This window comes from Pagrus pagrus, assembly GCF_965226575.1.
Source record: "Pagrus pagrus genome assembly, chromosome: 24".
In the NCBI taxonomy this organism is placed as follows: domain Eukaryota; kingdom Metazoa; phylum Chordata; class Actinopteri; order Spariformes; family Sparidae; genus Pagrus; species Pagrus pagrus.
The window spans coordinates 2716283-2737542 of record NC_140206.1 but is presented as its reverse complement, the minus strand read 5'-3'; the positions used below and the strand labels follow the sequence as shown (position 1 = coordinate 2737542).

The 21260-nt window shown below is 36.7% G+C and overlaps 2 protein-coding genes across 2 annotated transcripts; both read right to left on the bottom strand.

The window, feature by feature from the left end:
- Positions 1 to 2663: 2663 nt before the first annotated feature.
- Positions 2664 to 7493, bottom strand: gypc (glycophorin C (Gerbich blood group)). Its single transcript, XM_084346972.1, has 4 exons — positions 7330 to 7493; positions 5931 to 6018; positions 4568 to 4609; positions 2664 to 3804 (listed from the first exon to the last, which is right to left on the bottom strand). Exons 2-4 carry the CDS (start codon positions 6004 to 6006, stop codon positions 3608 to 3610), a joined length of 315 nt encoding a protein of 104 aa, XP_084203098.1. The 5' UTR covers positions 6007 to 6018; positions 7330 to 7493; the 3' UTR covers positions 2664 to 3607.
- A 1989-nt stretch (positions 7494 to 9482) lies between these two features.
- On the bottom strand, positions 9483 to 14446 carry s100b (S100 calcium binding protein, beta (neural)). The gene is made up of 3 exons (XM_084346673.1): positions 14351 to 14446; positions 12792 to 12949; positions 9483 to 12040 (listed from the first exon to the last, which is right to left on the bottom strand). Exons 2-3 carry the CDS (start codon positions 12933 to 12935, stop codon positions 11894 to 11896), a joined length of 291 nt encoding a protein of 96 aa, XP_084202799.1. The 5' UTR covers positions 12936 to 12949; positions 14351 to 14446; the 3' UTR covers positions 9483 to 11893.
- Between the last annotated feature and the right edge of the window lie 6814 nt (positions 14447 to 21260).

Below are 21260 nucleotides of genomic sequence, written 5' to 3'. Positions count from 1 at the left end.
TCAGATATCCAAAAAATCAAGAAAGAATGAAGAAATTGACTTGTTTTTACTGACTGGTAAAGAAAAAAACACTTTATTTTTATTAAATTAAAGGAAACAGCTGCTTGAAAAGAAGCTAGCTGCTAGCTAGCAAGGAAGCAGCTAGCTATAAGCAAACTTTCATCCGTTTTAGCTTTAATGTTTTGTCTTTTGTTCTTTTTTTGCCCACTCAGCTGTTAAAGGGCAGCCCTGGTGTGTGTGTGTGTGTGTGTGTGTGTGTCTGTGTGTGTGTGTGTGTGTGTGTGTGTGTTTAGTTTAAAGGCAGTTCATTAACGAGCGTCACACGGTTTTAATTTGTAGGTTTTTATTAGCCGATAAACACACAGACACATTATATTTACCCTGCCACTCAGGCTGTGTGTGTGTGTGTGTGTGTGTGTGTGTGTGTGTGATATTTAATGAAGTAACATGAGCATGTTGCTGTTCATGTAACAAACAGGATTACATGATACTGTATCTGAGATCAAATGACTTTTATTCATTTATTCACTTCTCTCTTCTGATGTGGAAGCCAGTTTCTGCCAGTTAAAGAAGATAAAAGGTAAAGGAAGCTTGATTAATACAAGGTAAGTCGTAATAATGAGATAGAAAGTCATAATAATGAGATAGAAAGTCAAAATTATGAGATACAAGTTATTATAATGAGATAGAAAGTCTTAATAATAAGATACAAAGTGTCAATAATGAGACAGAAAGTCATAATAATGAGATAGAAAGTCACAATAATGAGATAGAAAGTCATAATAATGAGATAGAAAGTCATAATAATGAGACACAAGTTATTATAATGAGATAGAAAGTCTTAATAATGAGATAGAAAGTCACAATAATGAGATAGAAAGTCATAATAATGAGATACAAGTTATTATAATGAGATACAAGTTATTACAATGAGATACAAGTTATTATAATGAGATAGAAAGTCATAATAATGAGATAGAAAGTCAAAATTATGAGATACAAGTTATTATAATGAGATAGAAAGTCTTAATAATAAGATAGAAAGTGTCAATAATGAGACAGAAAGTCATAATAATGAGATAGAAAGTCACAATAATGAGATAGAAAGTCATAACAATGAGATAGAAAGTCATAATAATGAGACACAAGTTATTATAATGAGATAGAAAGTCATAATAATGAGATACAAGTTATTATAATGAGATAGAAAGTCTTAATAATAAGATACAAGTTATTATAATGAGATACAAGTTATTACAATGAGATACAAGTTATTATAATGAGATAGAAAGTCATAATAATGAGATACAAGTTATTATAATGAGATAGAAAGTCATAATAATGAGATAGAAAGTCATAATAATGAGATACAAGTTATTATAATGATATAGAAAGTCTTAATAATAAGATACAAGTTATTATAATGAGATACAAGTTATTACAATGAGATACAAGTTATTATAATGAGATAGAAAGTCATAATAATGAGATACAAGTTATTATAATGAGATAGAAAGTCTTAATAATAAGATACAAGTTATTATAATGAGATACAAGTTATTACAATGAGATACAAGTTATTATAATAAGATACAAGTTATTATAATGAGATACAAGTTATTATAATGAGATAGAAAGTCACAATAATGAGATAGAAAGTCATAATAATGAGATAGAAAGTCATAATAATGAGACACAAGTTATTATAATGAGATAGAAAGTCATAATCATGAGATACAAGTTATTATAATGAGATAGAAAGTCTTAATAATAAGATACAAGTTATTATAATGAGATACAAGTTATTACAATGAGATACACGTTATTATAATGAGATAGAAAGTCATAATAATGAGATACAAGTTATTATAATGAGATACAAGTTCTATCTCATAACTAAATTATCTCTTAATTATGATTTTTGTCTCATAATTTGACTTTACCACTGATCTTATTATCAAAGCTGAGCTAAGACACAGACTTCCAAACTTCTTATGCCAATTTTTCTTCCCGTCTTTGTCCACGTCCTCTTTATTTTCTCCTGTTTAACTTTCTTCCCTATTCAAAGTTATTGATCTTAAGTTTAATGATTGTTGAACTCAGCTTTCTGCTGATGGTGGTGAAGCTTTGTTTTGGTCCAACAGCACCACCTGTAGGACACTGGTGCTACTACAGCCAGACAAGCTTTCACACATTGTTTGTTTTCTTGCTGTCAGACTTTGAGAAGCTGAAAATTAAAGTGATTAAAGTCTGAATTTATGACAGAGAGTTTCATGTCTCACATTCATGTAATATTAAGTGACTAAAGCTGGCAGATAAAAGTAATAATGGAGGAAAAAGTACATTATTGTCTTCTAAAATATAGAGAAAAAGTAGAAAGTGGCATGAAAAAGTACCTCAGATTCGTCCTTTAGTACGGTACTTGAGTAAATGTATATAGTAACATTGCACGACTCATTTTGTATGTTAGAGGCGTGTTAAATGTTTTGAACACAGGTATCTGTTTCCCCCAGATGAGGCCCTGAAACACACTGAAACGTCTGATCTTCTGATGAAAGCAGTGAATCTTCTTGACCACTAGATGGAGGCGTTTAAATGATGAAGCACATTCATCACACTGACGCAGTAAAACCACACACAAATAATTAACTACATACACTGTGTTAAAAAGTGTAAACTTTATTATTATGAATGTTTAGTTAGCAAAACTACTCAACAAGAGATTTTAAGTAGACAAAGATTTAAAAAAAGAAATATGAAAACAGTAAAATTCACTATTTTTAACTGTAGAAAACAACAACAATCATTATTGCAGCTAATCATTCACTTCTTATTTTCTCTCTTTGGTGTTTTGGACCTTTAGAAGCCGTCTCACCTTCTATTATATCCTCTTTTCTTTCTTTTTACTGAAAAACTACAAAAACGATGCTCTGATTGCATGAAAAAAAGCAAAAAGCAGCATCACTGCCAGGCTGGAAAATCACCATCTAAACTGTCTTTAAACACGTAGTATTGATTCATAGCAGTGCGGTGTGTTAGTCACTGTTATGTGATGAAAATATGACAAACAACCAGGCTGGAAAATCACCGGCAGCCAAGAGTTCAGATGCCGGTAAGTGTTTACCAGCGTCTCGCAGCCTCGTTGGCAGGATGTTTGTTTTGTTGTAAAATCAGATCAGTCTGGTGGACGAGTCACAGGTGGAGCTTTAAACAATGAGTCCAAACATTTCTCAGCAAATTGGGAGGAAGTGGTTCTGAATTTAAAGGTTATTCTGCAAAAAGTGTGTGATGAAGCTGCACAAGGTTTATTTTCAGGAGCTCTGAAGCCGTTTTAAGTTAAAAATAAGTGCTGCAGATTCTCACACTTAACATTAAATACGTGGTGAATCTTGTTTCTTATCCAATGCCACTGAAATAAAACGGTCAGTGCCGCTTTCATGTCAAACATTTTCGTCTTTCTGATATTTGGCGGTGTCAATGTGCAAATTTGCTTCGTGCAGTTTTAGGAAAAATTCATCACTTAAAGAAAAAAGACTGAAAAGATCTCCCTTCATGTCTCCTCAAAACTACAAACTCTTTAGTCCTCGACAGTTTCTTTGTTTGGTCTTTATTCCTCATCCTCAGCCTTCAGAGGTGCTTTGCTTTGGAGCGCCGTGTCGGAGCCGACAGACTCGTCGTCGTTGTCGTCGATGTCGGCGTCGTCGTCCATCTCGTTGGTGACGTATGAGCCTTTGTGTCTGGACAGACACCACAGCAGCACCGCTATTACACAGATCAGCAGCAGCAGCACGCCACCGACGACTCCTAGAGAGAAGACAGGAAAAACATTAAACATGCTTTAACATTAAACAGCTCAAACTACAGAATCAAATTTAGATTTATGAGTCAAACAACAAAACAGTTGAAGTTCAAACCTCTGGACTCTGGATTGTTCCTCTGTTTCTGTGTATTTTGGTCAAATATTGAATTTCTACGCTCAAATAATTGAAAAATTTCATGTAAATGATGCATTAAAACTTCTGCTGCTCGGAGTCTCTCTACCCAAACAAAACAAAAGACATCAGCTGCTCAGAACTGCCTGGATTCTGGATTAGATCCAGAACATCTGGAGTCTCATCAGATTCTGCTCTGATCCGGAGCTGTTTACCGACTTTTTTTAATCTTTTATCGTCACTCCTGTTAGTCAACCTGACTGCAGCAGTGAGCCATGTTATTTTGGCTTAAGAGAAACTCTGTAGAGGACAAGTTTTTAACCTTGTTCATCTGTCCACAGGGTTTTTATATGATACAAGACGTATCATTAGCACAATGCTGCTGGGAAACGAGCTGTATCCAGTTTCCCTCCTTTAAAAAATGGCATGGTCGATTTTTAGCTAAAAAGTTACCAAAGGACCTGAAAATTCATCAGAAATCGGTGCATTTTATTTTGAAAAATCATGATGTCACAGCTAAACTCCCTTGCTCCCTTTAATTCAAGTTGTTTTTCTTGTGTGTTTCATCCTCGACCTGATTTCACTGTTTGTATCTCAGTTGTTAGCATCACTCAGGAAAAAAGCTCCGTTCTCACCTCCGATCAAGGCTGCAAAATCTCCATCATCTGTGATGATACCTGAAATAAAACAAGATAAATATATTAATCATTAATCATGTGCTATCCAGCTTTCTTAAATGCAAGAAATCCTTGAAAACGTCAGCCTGTAACGACGTCTGTACAGCAGCAGGCTTCACATCTTTAACTGAAGGAGAAGTACTCTTCATGCACTTTATTAATAATCTGAATGTGCAAAGTAACTTCTAGGATTTTCTGTCTCGAGCCACCACACCCGCTCAGTGTCAGCGAGGCGACACATGGCAGCTGATGTTTTTGTCTTGGCTCAGGATCCAGCCATGCATGGTATTCAAACACCCTGCGTCTATTTTAAAAGCCTCAGTGTGCAGAGACGACGTGACGGAGGCTGCTTTTACACTTCACGACTAAACAGGGATCGTTGTTGTTAGATGTGTTGGTTCTGTGATTTCTGTGGGTGAAGGAATCAGCCTGAGAGACATTAAATTAAAGCTTAGTTCAGTTTAGTTTCCTTATAAACGGTTAAAACAGAAATGTGATTCAGTGCTGAATAAAACCCAGATCTCCAGCTCGGCCCTCTTCGGCCCCGCCGTGGAAACGAGGGCCAGTGGGTATCAGTGTGTCGGCTCTTATCTCCACGGCGACAGACCCTGGAGGCGTCACACTCGCTCCTTCCCATGCTCCTCTCTGACACCAGGCTGATAAGACACTCCCTGCTGAACACCAGCGCTGGACCAACTCTTCAGACCCTTTACTCCCGTTATATATCATAACATCAAAAATATAAATAATACTCAGTGTCAGGTGAACGTCCTGCACTCAGAGTCAAACTCATGTGGAAACTTACATCTCAGAGGCAAATATTGTATTTTAAAATATTAAAGCTGCTATTTAACAAGCTAACAGGATATAGAGTAGCTCCACTGTATGGAGGACTGAAGCTGCCAAGATCAAAGTCACAATGGTTCATCAGTCAGTATGAGGAAAAGTGTGGAAGACTGAAACTGCCCAAATCATAAATAAATAAAAAGTTCAATAAATGAATTACTATTGCAGTTAAATGCACCACAAATGCTATTAATAATAAATGCTGCATAAATTTATGTTTTAATATCCTTGCTTCTCTATTTATTTACCTGTGTATTAAATCCCCTATTTACTGTTTTATTTAATGTTTTAAATGTACTTATTTATGTATTCTTTTCCCTTTGCAACTTGCAAAATAAAACATACATAAATAAATGACAAAAAATAAAACAAGTTTGCCAATTTCTGTTTTATTTTGCTTCACTCTTGTGTATTTTTCTGTAAATTAATAAATTAAATTGAATAATATTTGACATGATCACGCTCTCGTACGTACCCTTCGTCACTGTCTCGGTCACGACCTCAGTCAGAGGAAACGGAGTTTCAGGGGCAGGAGTCGTGGAAACCTCCATGATGACGTCAACCTGAGTAGAAGAAATGAATAAACTGAATTATTGATGTCAGAATGTTTATCAAATATTAATAAAAATCAAGAATGCACAATCAGTCATTTTTTCCTTTATGAAATCAATCTAAAAATGTACTTAAAGTGTTGCTTAGTTGTAATATTTGAGGTAACTGGGGCGAAAATAAACATAAATATTGTTCTACGGAAACTAAAGATGCTAAAATCAAATATACATAAATAAATGTATAAACGGGATAATAAATAAATTATTATGCCATTAAATGCACCAATAATGACATTTAGATAAATGTAGGCATTAATTAATTTGTGGATGTCACATAAATTTATATTTTTGTTTTAATTTGCTTAACTAATGAAATCAATTTGCGGCTTTAAGTGATGTAAAGTTGTAAGATTTGAGGTCAAAGGGCCAAAAATATACAAAGCCATTGGTCTATATGGAGGATTAAAGCTGCTAAAATTGAAAATAAAGAAAGAAATTGCAAAATAAATAACTTAATAAGTGAATGTATAAGCCATTAAATGCACAAAAATGACATTTAAAGTAAATGTAAGCATTACATTTATTTATTTACTTGTATATTTATTTACTTTGTCTTATTTTCCTTATTTCAATGTTATGTATTAACTGATTCAGTTAAATGTATTTATTTCTGTTTTCTTTGCAACATACAAAATAATACATAGAAAAATAAATAGCATTAAAAACAAATGAGGAAGTATGGAGGAAGAAATTACATATTTACTTATTTATGGAGAATTTTTTTTTCTTTCTTTCTCTCTTTTTCATTTTGGCAGTTTCAATCTTCCATATTTCATCCTTTATACACTAACATGAAGAAGCAGCTGGATTTTGTTCATTCAACTTCTCTGTGAAGCATAAAAGTGACGATTTTTCTTGCAAAACTTTAAGAAAATAACTAAAGGACACCAGTTCTTCCACATAAACGTGGCACTGTTTGTCTGCACAAGCCTCACGCCTTTCGAAACTATCTCAGAGCTGCAGAGTGTTAAGGTCATTTTAATCTGATTTTAATCTCTTCTGCACAAACCTCCATATCACAAACTCAAGGCTCTGCAACAGATTATTAAGTTTCTCAAGTCAAAATAAGCTAGCAAACAGATAAAATACATGCAGCAAAGTTAGATTTGGTCATGTTGCGTGACTCCTCCAGCACCGTTTTCGAGATTATCGACTGATTGCAGAATACGACGGATTTAAAAGCAAAGCTGTAAATGTCAAAATATCACAAAACAGTTACAAAATGAAACAAAACAAGACTTGAAATCCCCCCAAATAACTCACCAGCTCTGAGAGTCTGCAGGCAGCTCTTCATTCACTGAGAACAAGAAGACGAAACACAACAGAGCATATGCTGGACGACACACACACACACACACACACACACACACACACACACACAGAGACACACACACTCACAGATGGGTGTGGTGTCAGTCCCCAGGGTCGAGATCTGTTCCCCACCGTCCAATCACGAGGACGACTCCACCTCTCTGATGCTAAACAGCCTGCAGATGTCTGAAAGTGTGCAGCTGACAACGCCTCTTACATCATCCGTTAACACACTCACACACACTCTCTCAGGATTGTGTGTGTGTGTGTGTGTGTGTCTGTGCACACACACTGTTTAATGATTTTACCTCCAGTCTGTTAATTAATGTAGATCTACAGGAGTGGTTTCCTGTGTTAGTGGTGTCCTACGTTTCCCAGAATGCCTCAAAACAACCAGAGAAGTGTCAGAAAAGTGTTTTAGTGTGGCTGTTCCTCTTCCTTCGACGTCGTGAAACACTTTTGAGGCCAAAGTGAAACTTGGAAAGTCCTTCAAGCACTGATACTGATACTAAACCTGACTTTTATTTTTGTTACAGTTTGAGTTAACCTGTTCTAATTCAGGGAAATGAGTACAGGCATTGTTTTCTTTTGACAAACTGAATCTGTTTTTCTCGCCTTAATTTTTAATGCAAAAATCAGCCTGCAGATGAGCTGTAACTGCCTCTATTAGCTGGAAACACAACAGGTCCAGATCATATAGTCTCACGTGGTCTCAATTCAAATGTAATAGCAATATCTCTGAAAATAAACACGTAATAGATGTTTCTCTGAGGGAATATTCAGTGTGACCTCAGAATCACCCTGCCTGAGAGTAACAGGAGCAAAACGACCATTTCTTGGCTGCTGTAGGCTCTAGGGCGGGCGTAGAAGCATATATCTGTCAGTTTTTGTCATTTTGTCACAATTTAATCACAGAATACTGAGTTTTGGACCAAATATGTGACTGAAATGGATCTAGTGGACATTTGTTTGATGCACTTCGTACATGCTACTTTGTCATTTTGTTTGTTTGTTTATTTATTTGTTGATTGTACATTGCTGACGTGGTTTTATCTTGAAATGGTTTGCATGAATATAATCACGTGAATCTAAGCTTTCTAACCATGTATGGTGTTGTTAGGCTCACCTTTCCCTCAGGACTGATATTCAAGCAGGTGACTCTAATTGTCGTGTTAATGAGTTCAGTGGGGAGAAGAATAACTAACCTCACCAGCTCACATCTACAGCTTGTAAAATATTAGAAATTGGTGGTTTAAATGGGTGACACTGCAAAGAAACTCACAGGGAAGATCATGATGTTATTTTGGGATTGTTCTCACCAAACTGGACTTTAAGCTCACAGAAACAGTAGTAAATCAGTAAAAACAGGCAGTGACGGAGGACTTGGACTTGTCGCCAAAATTGTTTGCCGTTTGCAGAAGCCAACAGCACTGAACGTACGTTACACATTAGCAGCAGTTAGCAGCTACTTTAGACTTACATCAGAGAGACAACCAGAGAATATATTCTCCATCACTGGATAAAGTTATACATTTGTGTTTTTGAACAGTCCCCGTCCCCTAGAAACACTCGCATCTGGCAGCATCCTTCAGTAACGCTAACAGATTTGGACATTTTATACAACACAAAAGATGCATTTTTAATCACTTAACTTCTTCTACTTTTCAAAGCTTTACGTCTGAATGTTTAGTTTGTGGTTTTATGCATTAAGTTTTGAGTTAGGAATGAAAACTCTCATCCAAAGTCTGCAGGAAATTAGAAATCTAGTATCTCTCATGTCACTCAGCCAACCATAAAGAGTGTCACTGATAAAAAACAACAAACAACAGGTGTTTCACGGTTGAGGAACTTCAGAAACAAAGAATAAATTGGTTGATTTTCAGAATTTTGGGGGAAACAAACAAGTTCATCGTCTAACATCAAGAGAATTCATGCAGTAAACATGTTTTCTTTTGAAATCTAGGACGTTAATCATCAATCATGTTTTCTCGTGTGATTGCGTGTGATGAACACATTTAAAGAACACGTGTTAGCTTTTCCTCCTTCTCCGTGAATCATCTGACTGTCTGATCATTAGCCAGGTCGCACAAAAACAAACCCAAGACTCACACATTGATAATTTAATTCGTTTCATGTCATCGACATCCAAACAAACCAGTGCTCAACATTTCAAAATACACATCATCAAACAAACTCAGTGCTCCAACGGATTTAAACCTATCATGTGTTTTCTTTGTGTGAAGAGTTACACATAGTGAAATAATATTTTTATTCTAGCAGGTTGAACTGGATCCGCCCCTAAATCCTAATATTTTATGATTATTTTTAGCAGCCAGCTAGACATGACTCAAATAACTGTAGATTACTTGTATACATCTACCTCAATGGGAAGTAAAAGGAGCTTCTAAACAAGAAACAAACTAAACAACTTGTCAGCCACTTAAACAAGCCCAGTGTTAGCCCGTGACATCCAAAATCTACCAACAGATAATCATTTTACAGTTTAAATCAGATTATGGTTCTACTGGCAGCTAGCAACAACAACAAAAACAAACTTGAAAACTATGTTACCCTATAGTGACGTACAGTAATTTTGAAGTAAACTACATTTCTTCTAAGCTTCCAAAGTGGCTGCTAGGTTAGCTAAGACTCACAAGCCATTTTGAAAATTTTACTAGCCAATCAAATGCGTTTTAAGTGACGACCAGCTTTTAAGTGACTTTGAACATTTGAAGTTTGTTTGAAAATTTGGTCAACTCCTAAACTGTTGCCTCCAAAGTGGCTTCTAGGCTATGTTAAACTCACGAGCCATTTTGAAACTTTTACTAGCCAATCAAATGTGTGTAAAAGACAACCAACCTTCAAGTTACTTTCGTATTTGAAAGTGAACTAGATGTTTTTTTAAATTTTGTCTGAAAAGTTGGCATCGAGATTGGCTAACAACTCACAAGCCATTTTGAAACTTTAACTAGCCAATCAAATGTTTTTTAAATGACGACCAACTTAAAAGTCACTTTCAGTATTTGATCATCAACTAGATTTTTTAAAATGTCGTCTGAAAAGTTGGTCAACTCCTAAATTGTCACTTGAAGTAGTTTCTAGATTAGCTAAAAGTCACAAGCCATTTAGAAAATTTTACGAGCCAAAATGTTTTTTGAATGACTATCAGCTACACGTCATTTTGAATTATGACAGTCGACTAGATTTTTAAAACTTCAGTCTGAAAAGCAAATCCTAAATTTTCATATCCGATTTGGATTCTAGATTAACTAAGAATCAAGCTTTTTGAAACTTTTACTAGCCAATTAAATATTTTGTAAATGAACACAGACAAACTTCAGGGCACTTTCAATATTTTTCAACCAAGGTGCCTCTAAGTAGTCGTCTGTCAAAAATAATACATGGCTGCTTGACTAACTCACTAGCCACATCTGAAATATACTAACCACAATATTTTAAACAACAGTTTAACAAAAAGTACAACTTTAGTGGCTGTTAAGACATTCAGAAGAACCTTATATTAATGATTGCCTACTTTTTTAACTTGGTAGTCAAACCCAATATCTAGTAAACACTTTTACAGTTTTCCAAACAGCTTGATTTACAGAATTGGATTTGAAATTATGCCAAGGTGGAGAAATACGGCCCATTTCTGTAGTAGTCAACTGGTCGACATCGAAATCTCAAAGCCATTTTGAAACCTTTACTAGCCAATCAAATGTTTGTTTTTATTAAATGATTAAATGACACTTTCAATATTTGATGGTCAACAAGATTTATCAAATTCAGGCGCCTCAAAGAAGTCGGTTGATGAACTCAGTAGCCACAATCTAACAAAAGTTTAAAAAGTGCTTCCAAATTATTGTTATCTTTATATAATATTTTCCGGAAGTCAAATAAAAGCCAGGTCTCAATTAATGGCCAGGGGTGTGGTCGACACAAACAACAAAAGGCTGCCCCAGCCGCTTTAACAACACTTTGTTGGTCTAGATTACTAATCTAAAATATTATTATTATCCTATTTCAATCTCTGGGGTGTATGTGTGCTAATGTCTGAGCTAAACTGTATTTTGTTGTAACGTACAAGTGCCATAAGATGGCAGTAGCTACATCAGAAGTACTATAATGTAAGAGTAAAGGGCATTGAAACACTTTTCTGCAATCAGAAAAAAGAGGTGTTTTATTATAATATAACCAAATATACTTATCAAACAGAGGGACTAAGATTTAAAGGAAGTTGAGTATTTACGGTAGTTTTGTCGCCACACCAGAATCCATTTTGAAGACCTTACAAACCATCCAGATATTTAGAAACAAATAGAAAAGAAGAGCATCTTTAAAACACTCGATCTGATTTGTGCTAAACTAACGACTACACTGAACTGTTGGAGTGGCTGGAGTTGTTTTATTTTCCCACCCTGCTCTGCTCCGAAGGCACCAACAGGTTGTGCGTTGCTAGGCATTTCTTCTTCTTCTTCTTTATAATTTACTGTAGCTCCCCCTTCTCGCCTCCTCCTTACTCGTCTTCATGCTCGAAGAACTCGTGGCAACAGACGGTCACCACGGAGATGAATGTCATGAACTCCTGGAAGTCACACTCGGCGTCGCCGTCGGTGTCCAGGCTCTCCATCAGGTTGTCAAGAGTGGCCTGGTCTTTCACATGCTGCAGGGGGAGGACGGAGAGTTCACGTCAGGACAAAACTCAATACAATAAAGTCCAAATGGACCTGATCCAAATAAAACTGCTGAATCACAAGATTTGATTCAGTTACTTCTGAAGTAGAGAATTGAGATAAAAAGTAATGTTTTGTATTATATTGTTGGATTATATCCACTAATCCATCAAGGTGTAACCTGCATTTTAAGGCTTTCTATTGTTGACATGCAACCATTGTTTTTAGTAAAAGTGTTGAAATATCTGATGTTAAACATACTTCAATCAAAAGTACAAGTAAATTATACATATATTTAGATGTATATGCTGTAAACTATGGGCCAAACTATTATCAGATCCAATATTCAACAATTGCTGATAAAACAAATACATTTTGATATGTGCTCCGATGCAGCATGAAGTCTGCAGAGTTACTAGTAACTCAAGTTTTCTAATAAAAAGTACAATATTTGCCTCCAAAGTGGAGTGGAAGTAAAAGTAGCAGAAAATGAAAGTACTCAAGTACCTCAAGAGTGTACTTTAGTACAGTACTTGAGTACTTAGTTACATTCCATTGCTAATATTTTCTCATGAACTGTAGTTGATGAAATTAAATAATATAAAACAGAATTTCCACCATGTTCTTGCTGATGCGAAGGATTTGAAAACTTTGTGTGTTTTGTGTTCCTTGTTTTGTGCTTTGTGTTTCTTGTTTTGTGTTTTGTGTTTCCTGCTTCCTGCTTCCTATTTCGTGTCTCACCGCCATCAGACCCGGCAGCTCGTCGTGCATCAGATCCTTCAGCTCGCTCTTCTTCAGTTTGTGTTTGTCTCCTTCTCTTTCTGAATACTTCTGAAACACGGCGATGATGGTCGCCATCGAGGTCTCCAGGTCAGTCATTGTCATCTGCGACTTGTCACCTTTTTATTAAAAAACAGTGGATGAGGATAAATATGGAAGATGATCCTTTCCACTTGTGTTGTAAGTGTTTTTCTGAATACGTTCCTATAAAATATTATTGGAAAGAAAAAAACTATAAATAAGTAAAAATCAGACACAGAAGGACAAGGTGTCAGTCACTGTTAAAGATTGTTTAAGTAATTCGGTTTTCCCTTTCACATTTAAAGTAAGTTCAGTTTGTTGTAATCATAATCAGAAAAACAGATTTTGTTGTTATTGATATTAATACAAAAATTCAGTCTGAAATGACGAAATACACCTTTTTAAAGTAGAACAGATGAGTTTTGATCCAGTCATGGCGCCCCATTCAAAATATTATATATTATTAAAATATTTTGTTTTTAATATCTTTAATAATAATGATACACTTCATTTATTTAACACTTTCCTTACTCTTACAAGGTGCTTTTCAAAATAAAACCCAGCGAGGTGGAAAAATAAGGACATGAACTCAAACAGAAATGAATTTTTTTTTAATTTTGTCTTTGACCGTTGATATTTGACTGTTTTTTTAACTGTAATTTCTACAAACTGTTCAATCAATCAAACATCGAGCATTTTCAAAAGCTTTAGCCAAGAGAAAAAAAAAGAAAAGATTTAAAAGAAGCTAAAGACAGTATTTGTTTTATATCATAGATAATATTTATAACATCTTCTGATTGTTGACATTTTACTTACTGCTCATTAAATGTATATTTTACCAGCATGACAGTGCAAAAAATACTTTTTAAGATACAATATATGATTAAAAGCACTTGATATGCCTTTAAACTTGAAATTGGATATAATAAATACAAGCATTTCTATCAATTTTTATTTTTATTTTGGCCATGACCTTTCCTTCTCGCTGGTAACACTTTATAACAACCATCATTAATAAATGGTAAATTATGCAATTGTAAAAGTACATAAACATCAGTTACAAAAAACAGTTGGGTAATAAATGGTTTATAAGGCACATCATTGTTGTCAGCAGTAAAATAACTATTAACTAATGTTTAACAATAAATTGACCCTTTGTTGGATGATGGATGAGATAATTAGATCTCTTGAAAATTAAAAAATATATTGAACATGAATCAATTAGGGCTGATACACTATATTTGCGGCACACTATACTTTCTGACTTTTTCTTTATTCTCGGCATTAAAAGTCTTCTATACTTTGTTCTCATTGCTTGTATATCAGTTTGTTTTGCTCGTTGAAGCATTTTGAAATAAAAAATGAAATAAAAGTTAAAAAGGATACTCCATGCACTATCAATCAACGTTTTAAAACAATAATCAATGAAAGTTTTTAAACCTTTCTTTCCTTGTTTTAGTCTCAAACAGTAAAGTTGAAGTAACGGCTGATGACCTTACCTCAGCGTCGGTTCAGGCAGCAGTTGTCCGGAGCGAGTGGAGGCTGAGGATGGACAGCAGGCTTTATACTGCCGCAGGGTGGTGGGTGCTGGTGTGGAGGGTGCAGCGCTGAGGTCATCCAGCCTGTCACTCAAACTGCTGACCAATCCCGTCCGTCCACCTCCCCTCACTCCACTGCAACCCAGCACTGATGGGCATGTCTGACTCTTAATGTCAGTCTGATAATGTGATGAGAGCAGAGACAAGACGAGCACATTTACCATTAACTCTGTAACATTTTGAAATTACTGACCGACATTCATCTAGTATGTAAATATGGACTTCATACTTTATATAGTGGCTTCCAAAGTGGCTTCTAGATTAGCTAAAGCTCACAAACAGTTTTCTGAACTTTAACTAGCCATCAACCAACTTACAAGTCCAGCTCCAACCCAGTTAACACCACTGTTGCAGCGTACCGGCGACAGGCGAGCCGGACCTTCATCATATACGCTTATTGTTTGGTTAGGTTGAGGAAAACATTGTGTTTTGACTAAAAATAACTACAATGTGAATGTCCGTCAGACCATACTTTGCCTGACTTCCTCCTTTGCTGTTGTAGTAATGACTACGGCCAATAGAGGTCGCCACCGAACACAAAACGTAAATCTGACAGGTTAGTCAAGAAAACTACTAAAAAACAACTTTACTTGACGATTGGACGTGACTTTGTCCACATCATATAGTCTCACATGGTCCAAGTACAAATTTAATAACAATATCACTGAAAATGAACACTTTTCTGAGGAAATATTCAGGCGCCTGGCAAAGAAATACCATTTTGTGACCTCAAAATCCCCCTGCCTGAGAGTAACAGGAGCAAAAACTCATTATAGTTCTTTATTTCCTTATTTACACTAACTTTGTGCTGATGAAATACGCAAAAACAAGCGCTGAGGTGGAAAAACAGCATATCCAATGAGCAAAAACTACACAAACGTGCATAATTTCCAAGTTTAGGCCTGAAAACACCCATAAAAACTTTCTCTTCCTGAATTTGAAATCACATTGGCGAGATTATGCTCAATCATCTTGAGGCTGTCGTTTAAGTGGCTCAGGAGAGAGGAGAAAGAAGAGGGAGTAGGTCTCCTGTCTTTGAAATCACTCGTTGGCTGTTGTAGGCTCTAGTTTGGGCATAGACTCATAGTTTATTGACAAATAAAAGCATAAAAAAACATCCACGATCACAGTTTGATCGTATTTCATCACCATTGTATCATGAAATACTGAGTTTTGCACTCAATAAGTTACTGAAATAGATCTAGTGGACATTTAGGAATAAGTTGATGGAGGTTGATGCTCTACTGAAACACCCAGACTTCATACATGATGGTTTGTCGGCTAGTTCTTTTGTTTATTTGTTGATTGTACGTTGCTGATGTGAAGCTTTCTAACGACGTATGCGAGCCGGACCATCGGAAACTAGGAGGTAAGGCCAACTATCGACCCCGTCCACCTCCATATGTGTCGCTCTTTACACTACTTCACCTGACTTCCTCCTTTGCTGCCACTACAGCTATCAGACCCTGTAGCATGACACACAGCGGACTGGTCATTAATGTAACCTGACATGTTTGGAACAACACAGCCTCATTAACAAAACCTCGCCAAACACTTGTGAAGTAATTAGGCTGAAGCTTGATGGTAAAACAACGTGCCAAACGCCTCCGTCTGCATCTGTGGATCGTATACATCTATCTGCGTCCACCCTTTGATCGGGATCTGCTTCTCCTCGTTGTGCTCGGGCATCTGCTGGGCCACAAAGGCCCGTTTCAGAGGAAGCGGCTGGCCGTGCATGTTAATGAAGACGCTCTTTTCACTGGTGAAGTTGGCCAGACGTGTGCCCTCCACAGCCTAAAGAGAGCTCGCAAACACTACTGCTGCTCGGGCCAAATAGGCAGGAGTTGAGATGTGCCGGTGCCAAGTTTTTAATCCAAAACGCTGTAAACAAATTTATCTGAAGGAAAAATATACATACAGTTCAGATTATCGGTTAGTATTCGCAGAATATCTAAAGCTTTCCTCTATATGTCCTCACAAAGGACAATTACTGGCTGTTTCTTAGAGCATTTAGTGATAAAGTTAATTAAGTGTTTTATGTTTTAGTACAAGTACAAAGGAATAAGATGCAACTGTCATAAAGAGAAGGAGGAAGTAGACGTGTTTTCTGTTTTGGAACAATGATTTTGGATTTTGTTTTGTAGTTTGACTAAATTTTTTTTTTAAATCTTAAAAAGTCTTAATTGCAATAATAAATGAGATTATAAATCAGTAGATCATTAACGTAGTCAGCTTATTGTCTCAAATGTGTAACTTTTGTGTGTTTAATTGTTTTGTATACATTAGAAATAGAAAGAGGTCTCTGACCCACATTCAATAATGAGATAAAAAGTCAAAATGTATTTATTTATTTTTTTAAAAATTGTTCATAATGACTTAGCATGGGAATACATATGTATATTTTTAAAGCAAGTTTTCATCATTTTTTGTCTTTAACTGACTGAAATGGGCCATTGTTTGTCAGTATTGTCCTTGTTGTTGTTATATATTGTTATTGTTCTTCCTTTTCTTTGTCTTGCTTGACTTGACGTTACTGTAAATGAAGGTTACGCCTCGATGACCTCTGGAGTATAAATAAAGTTTGATTGATTGATTACAGAAATTGTCTCTTCTTAGAATTTGAACCATGAAACTAGCAGAAGTAAAACAAATCTGTGCTCTATAATCAAGAACAATATGACTTAATTAAAAAAACAAACAGTTTCTGACACACGGAGCAGACGGACAAACCAAAAGTCAGACATTGAGACAAATGAAGAGGGACAGAAATGAAAGATGTTTCCAGCATCTTCAGCCTGTTTCTCCACACAGAGTTTCTGTGTTTGAAGCGAACAATGAAAGCGTTTGTGTTCGTCCGCGTGAGGAGTGAATTTATCGCCAAACAAAGACACAGTTTATCAAGTAATAAACGGCTCTGTTCTCCAACTGGAAATACAGAGAGCTGAGGGAGGTCGGAGGTCGCGGAGGGCGGTGACGAAGTCATCCGGGGAATTCAGCACACTGTGGACATTATGAATATACTAGTCATCAGATATACCTGCTCTGTGATGAGGTCTGAAGTCTAAAAACTATATTAACATCAATTAAACACATGGATCTGACATGATGAATTGGGTTTTTGGTAAATTTATCAGAAGTTGAAAATGTTCTGAGCCAAAAAAATGCCCAAGACCAGTGTTAAAAACGTCCGATTTATCCTGAAAATACTTGTTTCCAGTCTTACATAAAGTACAATTGAGTGTTTTAAGGGGACTAATTCTGTCTAATTACTCCAATACACTGAATTTAGTCAATTCTGTCACTTTCACCACATCAAAATCACATTAAACACTAGAAAAAGAAACATTTGTGACATTTACATGTTAGGAAATTTAAGAAAACTGCTTTCAAACTTACAACTTTTTAGTTTTTCCCATTTTTCACCAAACAATCCCAGTTTTTTACTGGAAGTCACAACCTAGACAGATTACACTTCAACATTTCACAATTGAGCCCTCTTTCTTTCTTTCTTTCTTTCTTTCTTTCTTTCTCTGTTGTGTCTCTTTTTGCATTTCGTCTCCTGGGAGACGGCGTCCTCAAACGTCCTCGGCGCCAGCGCCTCCCGCTGGGCTGGGAAAGGTTCAGCCGGGCCGCTGAGTCACTCATGGCAGCCAGTGTTCACACATGCTGAGGTTACTGATGTTTGGGCTCTTTCTTTTAGGTTTTGGGTTATTTTTAGAGTGTGATGTGTTTGTTTCTGTGTTTTTAAAAGTCAGAGAAGTCTTCTGTGACCTCTGACCTTTCATCTCCTCATTATTCAACCTGTGTTTTTGGCAGTTTTGACATTTCTGTTGACCTCTATTCAAATAACCCTGGGGGAAAAACCAGTAAAACAGAAAATCATTCTCTCTTTCTACTTGTAATTCTCATAGTTCAGCATTAGAGGGCAGCGTCTGTCAGGCACAAAGCAACCTCAGCCCAGATCTATAATCATGTTATATCCCTTATCAGTCAACAACAGTTTGATTTTTAACCTTTTAAGGAGAAGTAATAAAGTTGTATCTCTGCTCATATCGGGGATTTAAAGGTTCATTCATTGGTTATTAATAGTATTCAGAGTAAATTTGATTAATTAATAGTACCATAGAGGGAGGGTTTATATATTAAGGTAGTTTAGAGGCAAAGTTATGATATTAACTTTGTGGGGTCTCTGAACTTTAGGGGCAGAGACATAAGAGATAAGAAAAATAAATAATAAGAGAGAGAAAAAGACGAAGCTACATCCTGTGGAAGCTCGTATCTGCCAGTTAAAGAACAAACAAGACAAAGTCAAAATAATGAAATAAAAAGTCAGAATTATGAGATAAACAGTTGAAATTATGACATCATGAGGCCCAGCATATCTACGTTGTTTGACTTCTGATGAAGAAATCCCTCCAGAAAATGAAAGGACACACTTCAGAGAGGAGGTTAACCACTGAGATATTTTTCTCCCGAGTGATTGACAGGACTGATAATATTGTCAGACGGGGCCGGTCCAACCAAATATCACTGATGAGACTGCAAACAGGAGCATTCCCCAAACCAAATGGGGTAATGAAGGATGTGTCAATAACATAATCAGTCAGAAGTCATGCGACGTAGTATCAGATGAGATGGGCATTTTTGCAGTTGAAGACAAATAAGACCTTGTAAGTGTGTTGTTCATCTAAAACTGCTGAAACAGGTAGGAAATGTGACCTGGGGGTGGCGCTACAGGAAGCTCAGGGCATCCCCAAACTGATTTGGATCCATCTTGTAGACACCATGAGTGTTGAACGATGGCTTAAACTACAAATCCAAAATGATGCTTTAATGTCTCCTCAAATGATGACGAGTTGGATGTTGCAGAGTTGAACCGCTGCAGGTGTTTTTCTGTTTGTAAAAAACGGTGGAACAGACGAGGCAGCTCACAGAAATCCCTTCCTTGGCGGTGGTTAGAGCACCGTTGACATGCTGCCCGGTGGTATCATGGCGCCCTCCCTGGCTGGTGTTTCCCTCCACTGGATTACCTCCTTGTCTGTCGGCCTGGCTGCCGATCACAGCGTAATCTGGACAGATCCTCAATCTGTCAGTCCAACCCGAATCCCATCTGGCTTGTTTGGTTGTTCACACCGTAGCAGCAGAGTAAATGCAATAAAGCTGGATAATACGAAGGAGGAGAGTGTTTTCTGAAGGGTCAGGGCTGCTGTGAGTGTTATTGTCACCTTGAGTTATGGCTGCAATCAAGTCATTCAGGTGATTTGTGAAGGTCGGCGGCTGTCGCCTGGAGCTCAAGGGAGATGATTTTCCGTCTGCCTTCCTCCTCCTGTCTCTCAGACACACTCTCACTACATAAAGCCTTAATCTCGTAAAGTTATGAGTTCTCAGATTCACCCTTCAATTCTGATTCTTCAGTTCTGACAACTAAGGCGGGATGATTCCACCTTTTTCGACCAGATAAATGACTTTCACTTCAGGTAACATCAAGACAGGAGTGTCCCTAACTCAAAAAGACGGAGCTTTATCACTTTACCATGAAAAATCAATGACGATACATCCAGTATTTCAACACCTTGCTGCCTCACAGTTTCAATCTTACTCAGTTTTTATCCATCAGCTCAGCAGATATAAATGGCAGCATGTTAATGGAGAGTTTAAACATTTTTCAAATGTTAGAGAGGTGGTGCATCTGACCTTAAGTCTTGTAGTTATTGACCTGACGTTTCCAAAGTCATCTAATTTGCACTTATACGAAAAGGTATGCCAACTTTAAAGAAGTGATGTATAAGTTATGGCCAAAAAATGAACAGAATATGAAAAAACAACAATGTTTTGCTGAGAGTTAACGTGAATGTCATTTACATTTTACAGTTTTAACTGCTTTCTGAGTGTTTTCTTACTTTCATACTCGTTGTCTAGTCTAGGTATGAACTACTGTTTGAACGGAAAGTAGTTGTCCAGAGACATCAGAACATCTACTATACTCCAGTATGCAGATGATGTTCAATTATACCTCAAGAAAAGACAGTGACAGTTCAGCTTTAATAGAAACGCATCGACTGAATGGACATCGTTTTTGGTGCCGTATCGAGCCACTGCGGCGGATTTGAACCCATGCCCGTCTCTGTTGCCCTGGAAACTTCGGACGTGCCAGCAGGAAGAGCTGTGCAGCTGCAGAGTGGCCATCTCATGTCGCATCTTCCCTCCATAATCCCATAATCCTCTCCTGCCTCCACTCTCACCCCCCCGATGGGATTAGAAGCTCCTGGATCAGAGCGCTCTATCCTCCACACACACACACACAGAGCACACACATATAACCACGCACACACACACACACACACACACACACACACACACACACACACATGCCTACCTGATGGCCTACATATCTACTTCCTCCGTCCAGTTTGGGCTAATTGAGCTGACGGGAAAACAAACCGCGAGACAATAAACAGGTTTACAGGCTGAACAGAACAGACTGTGGACCAAATAAAGGTCAGTGATGAGTCACTACGAGCAACAGCTATAAACAACAACAGCCATCGTAAGCTGTTTGGTCTCATACTGATGCTTTAAATCTTATTTTTTTCAACAATATCTGCCCACTGGTGATGGAAACATACATGTTCAAAAGCTTTCTGAAAGAGACATTGTCTGGTAAAGATAAAAATCTCAATCTTGAGACATTCACAGTTCATGTATGCATTTAAAAGAATTTATATTTTCAACTCTATCCAACATAAATCAACTTGTTTTTTTCCTTTTTATTATGATGTAACTTTTGTTTTCGGTTTAATTTTTCAGTTCA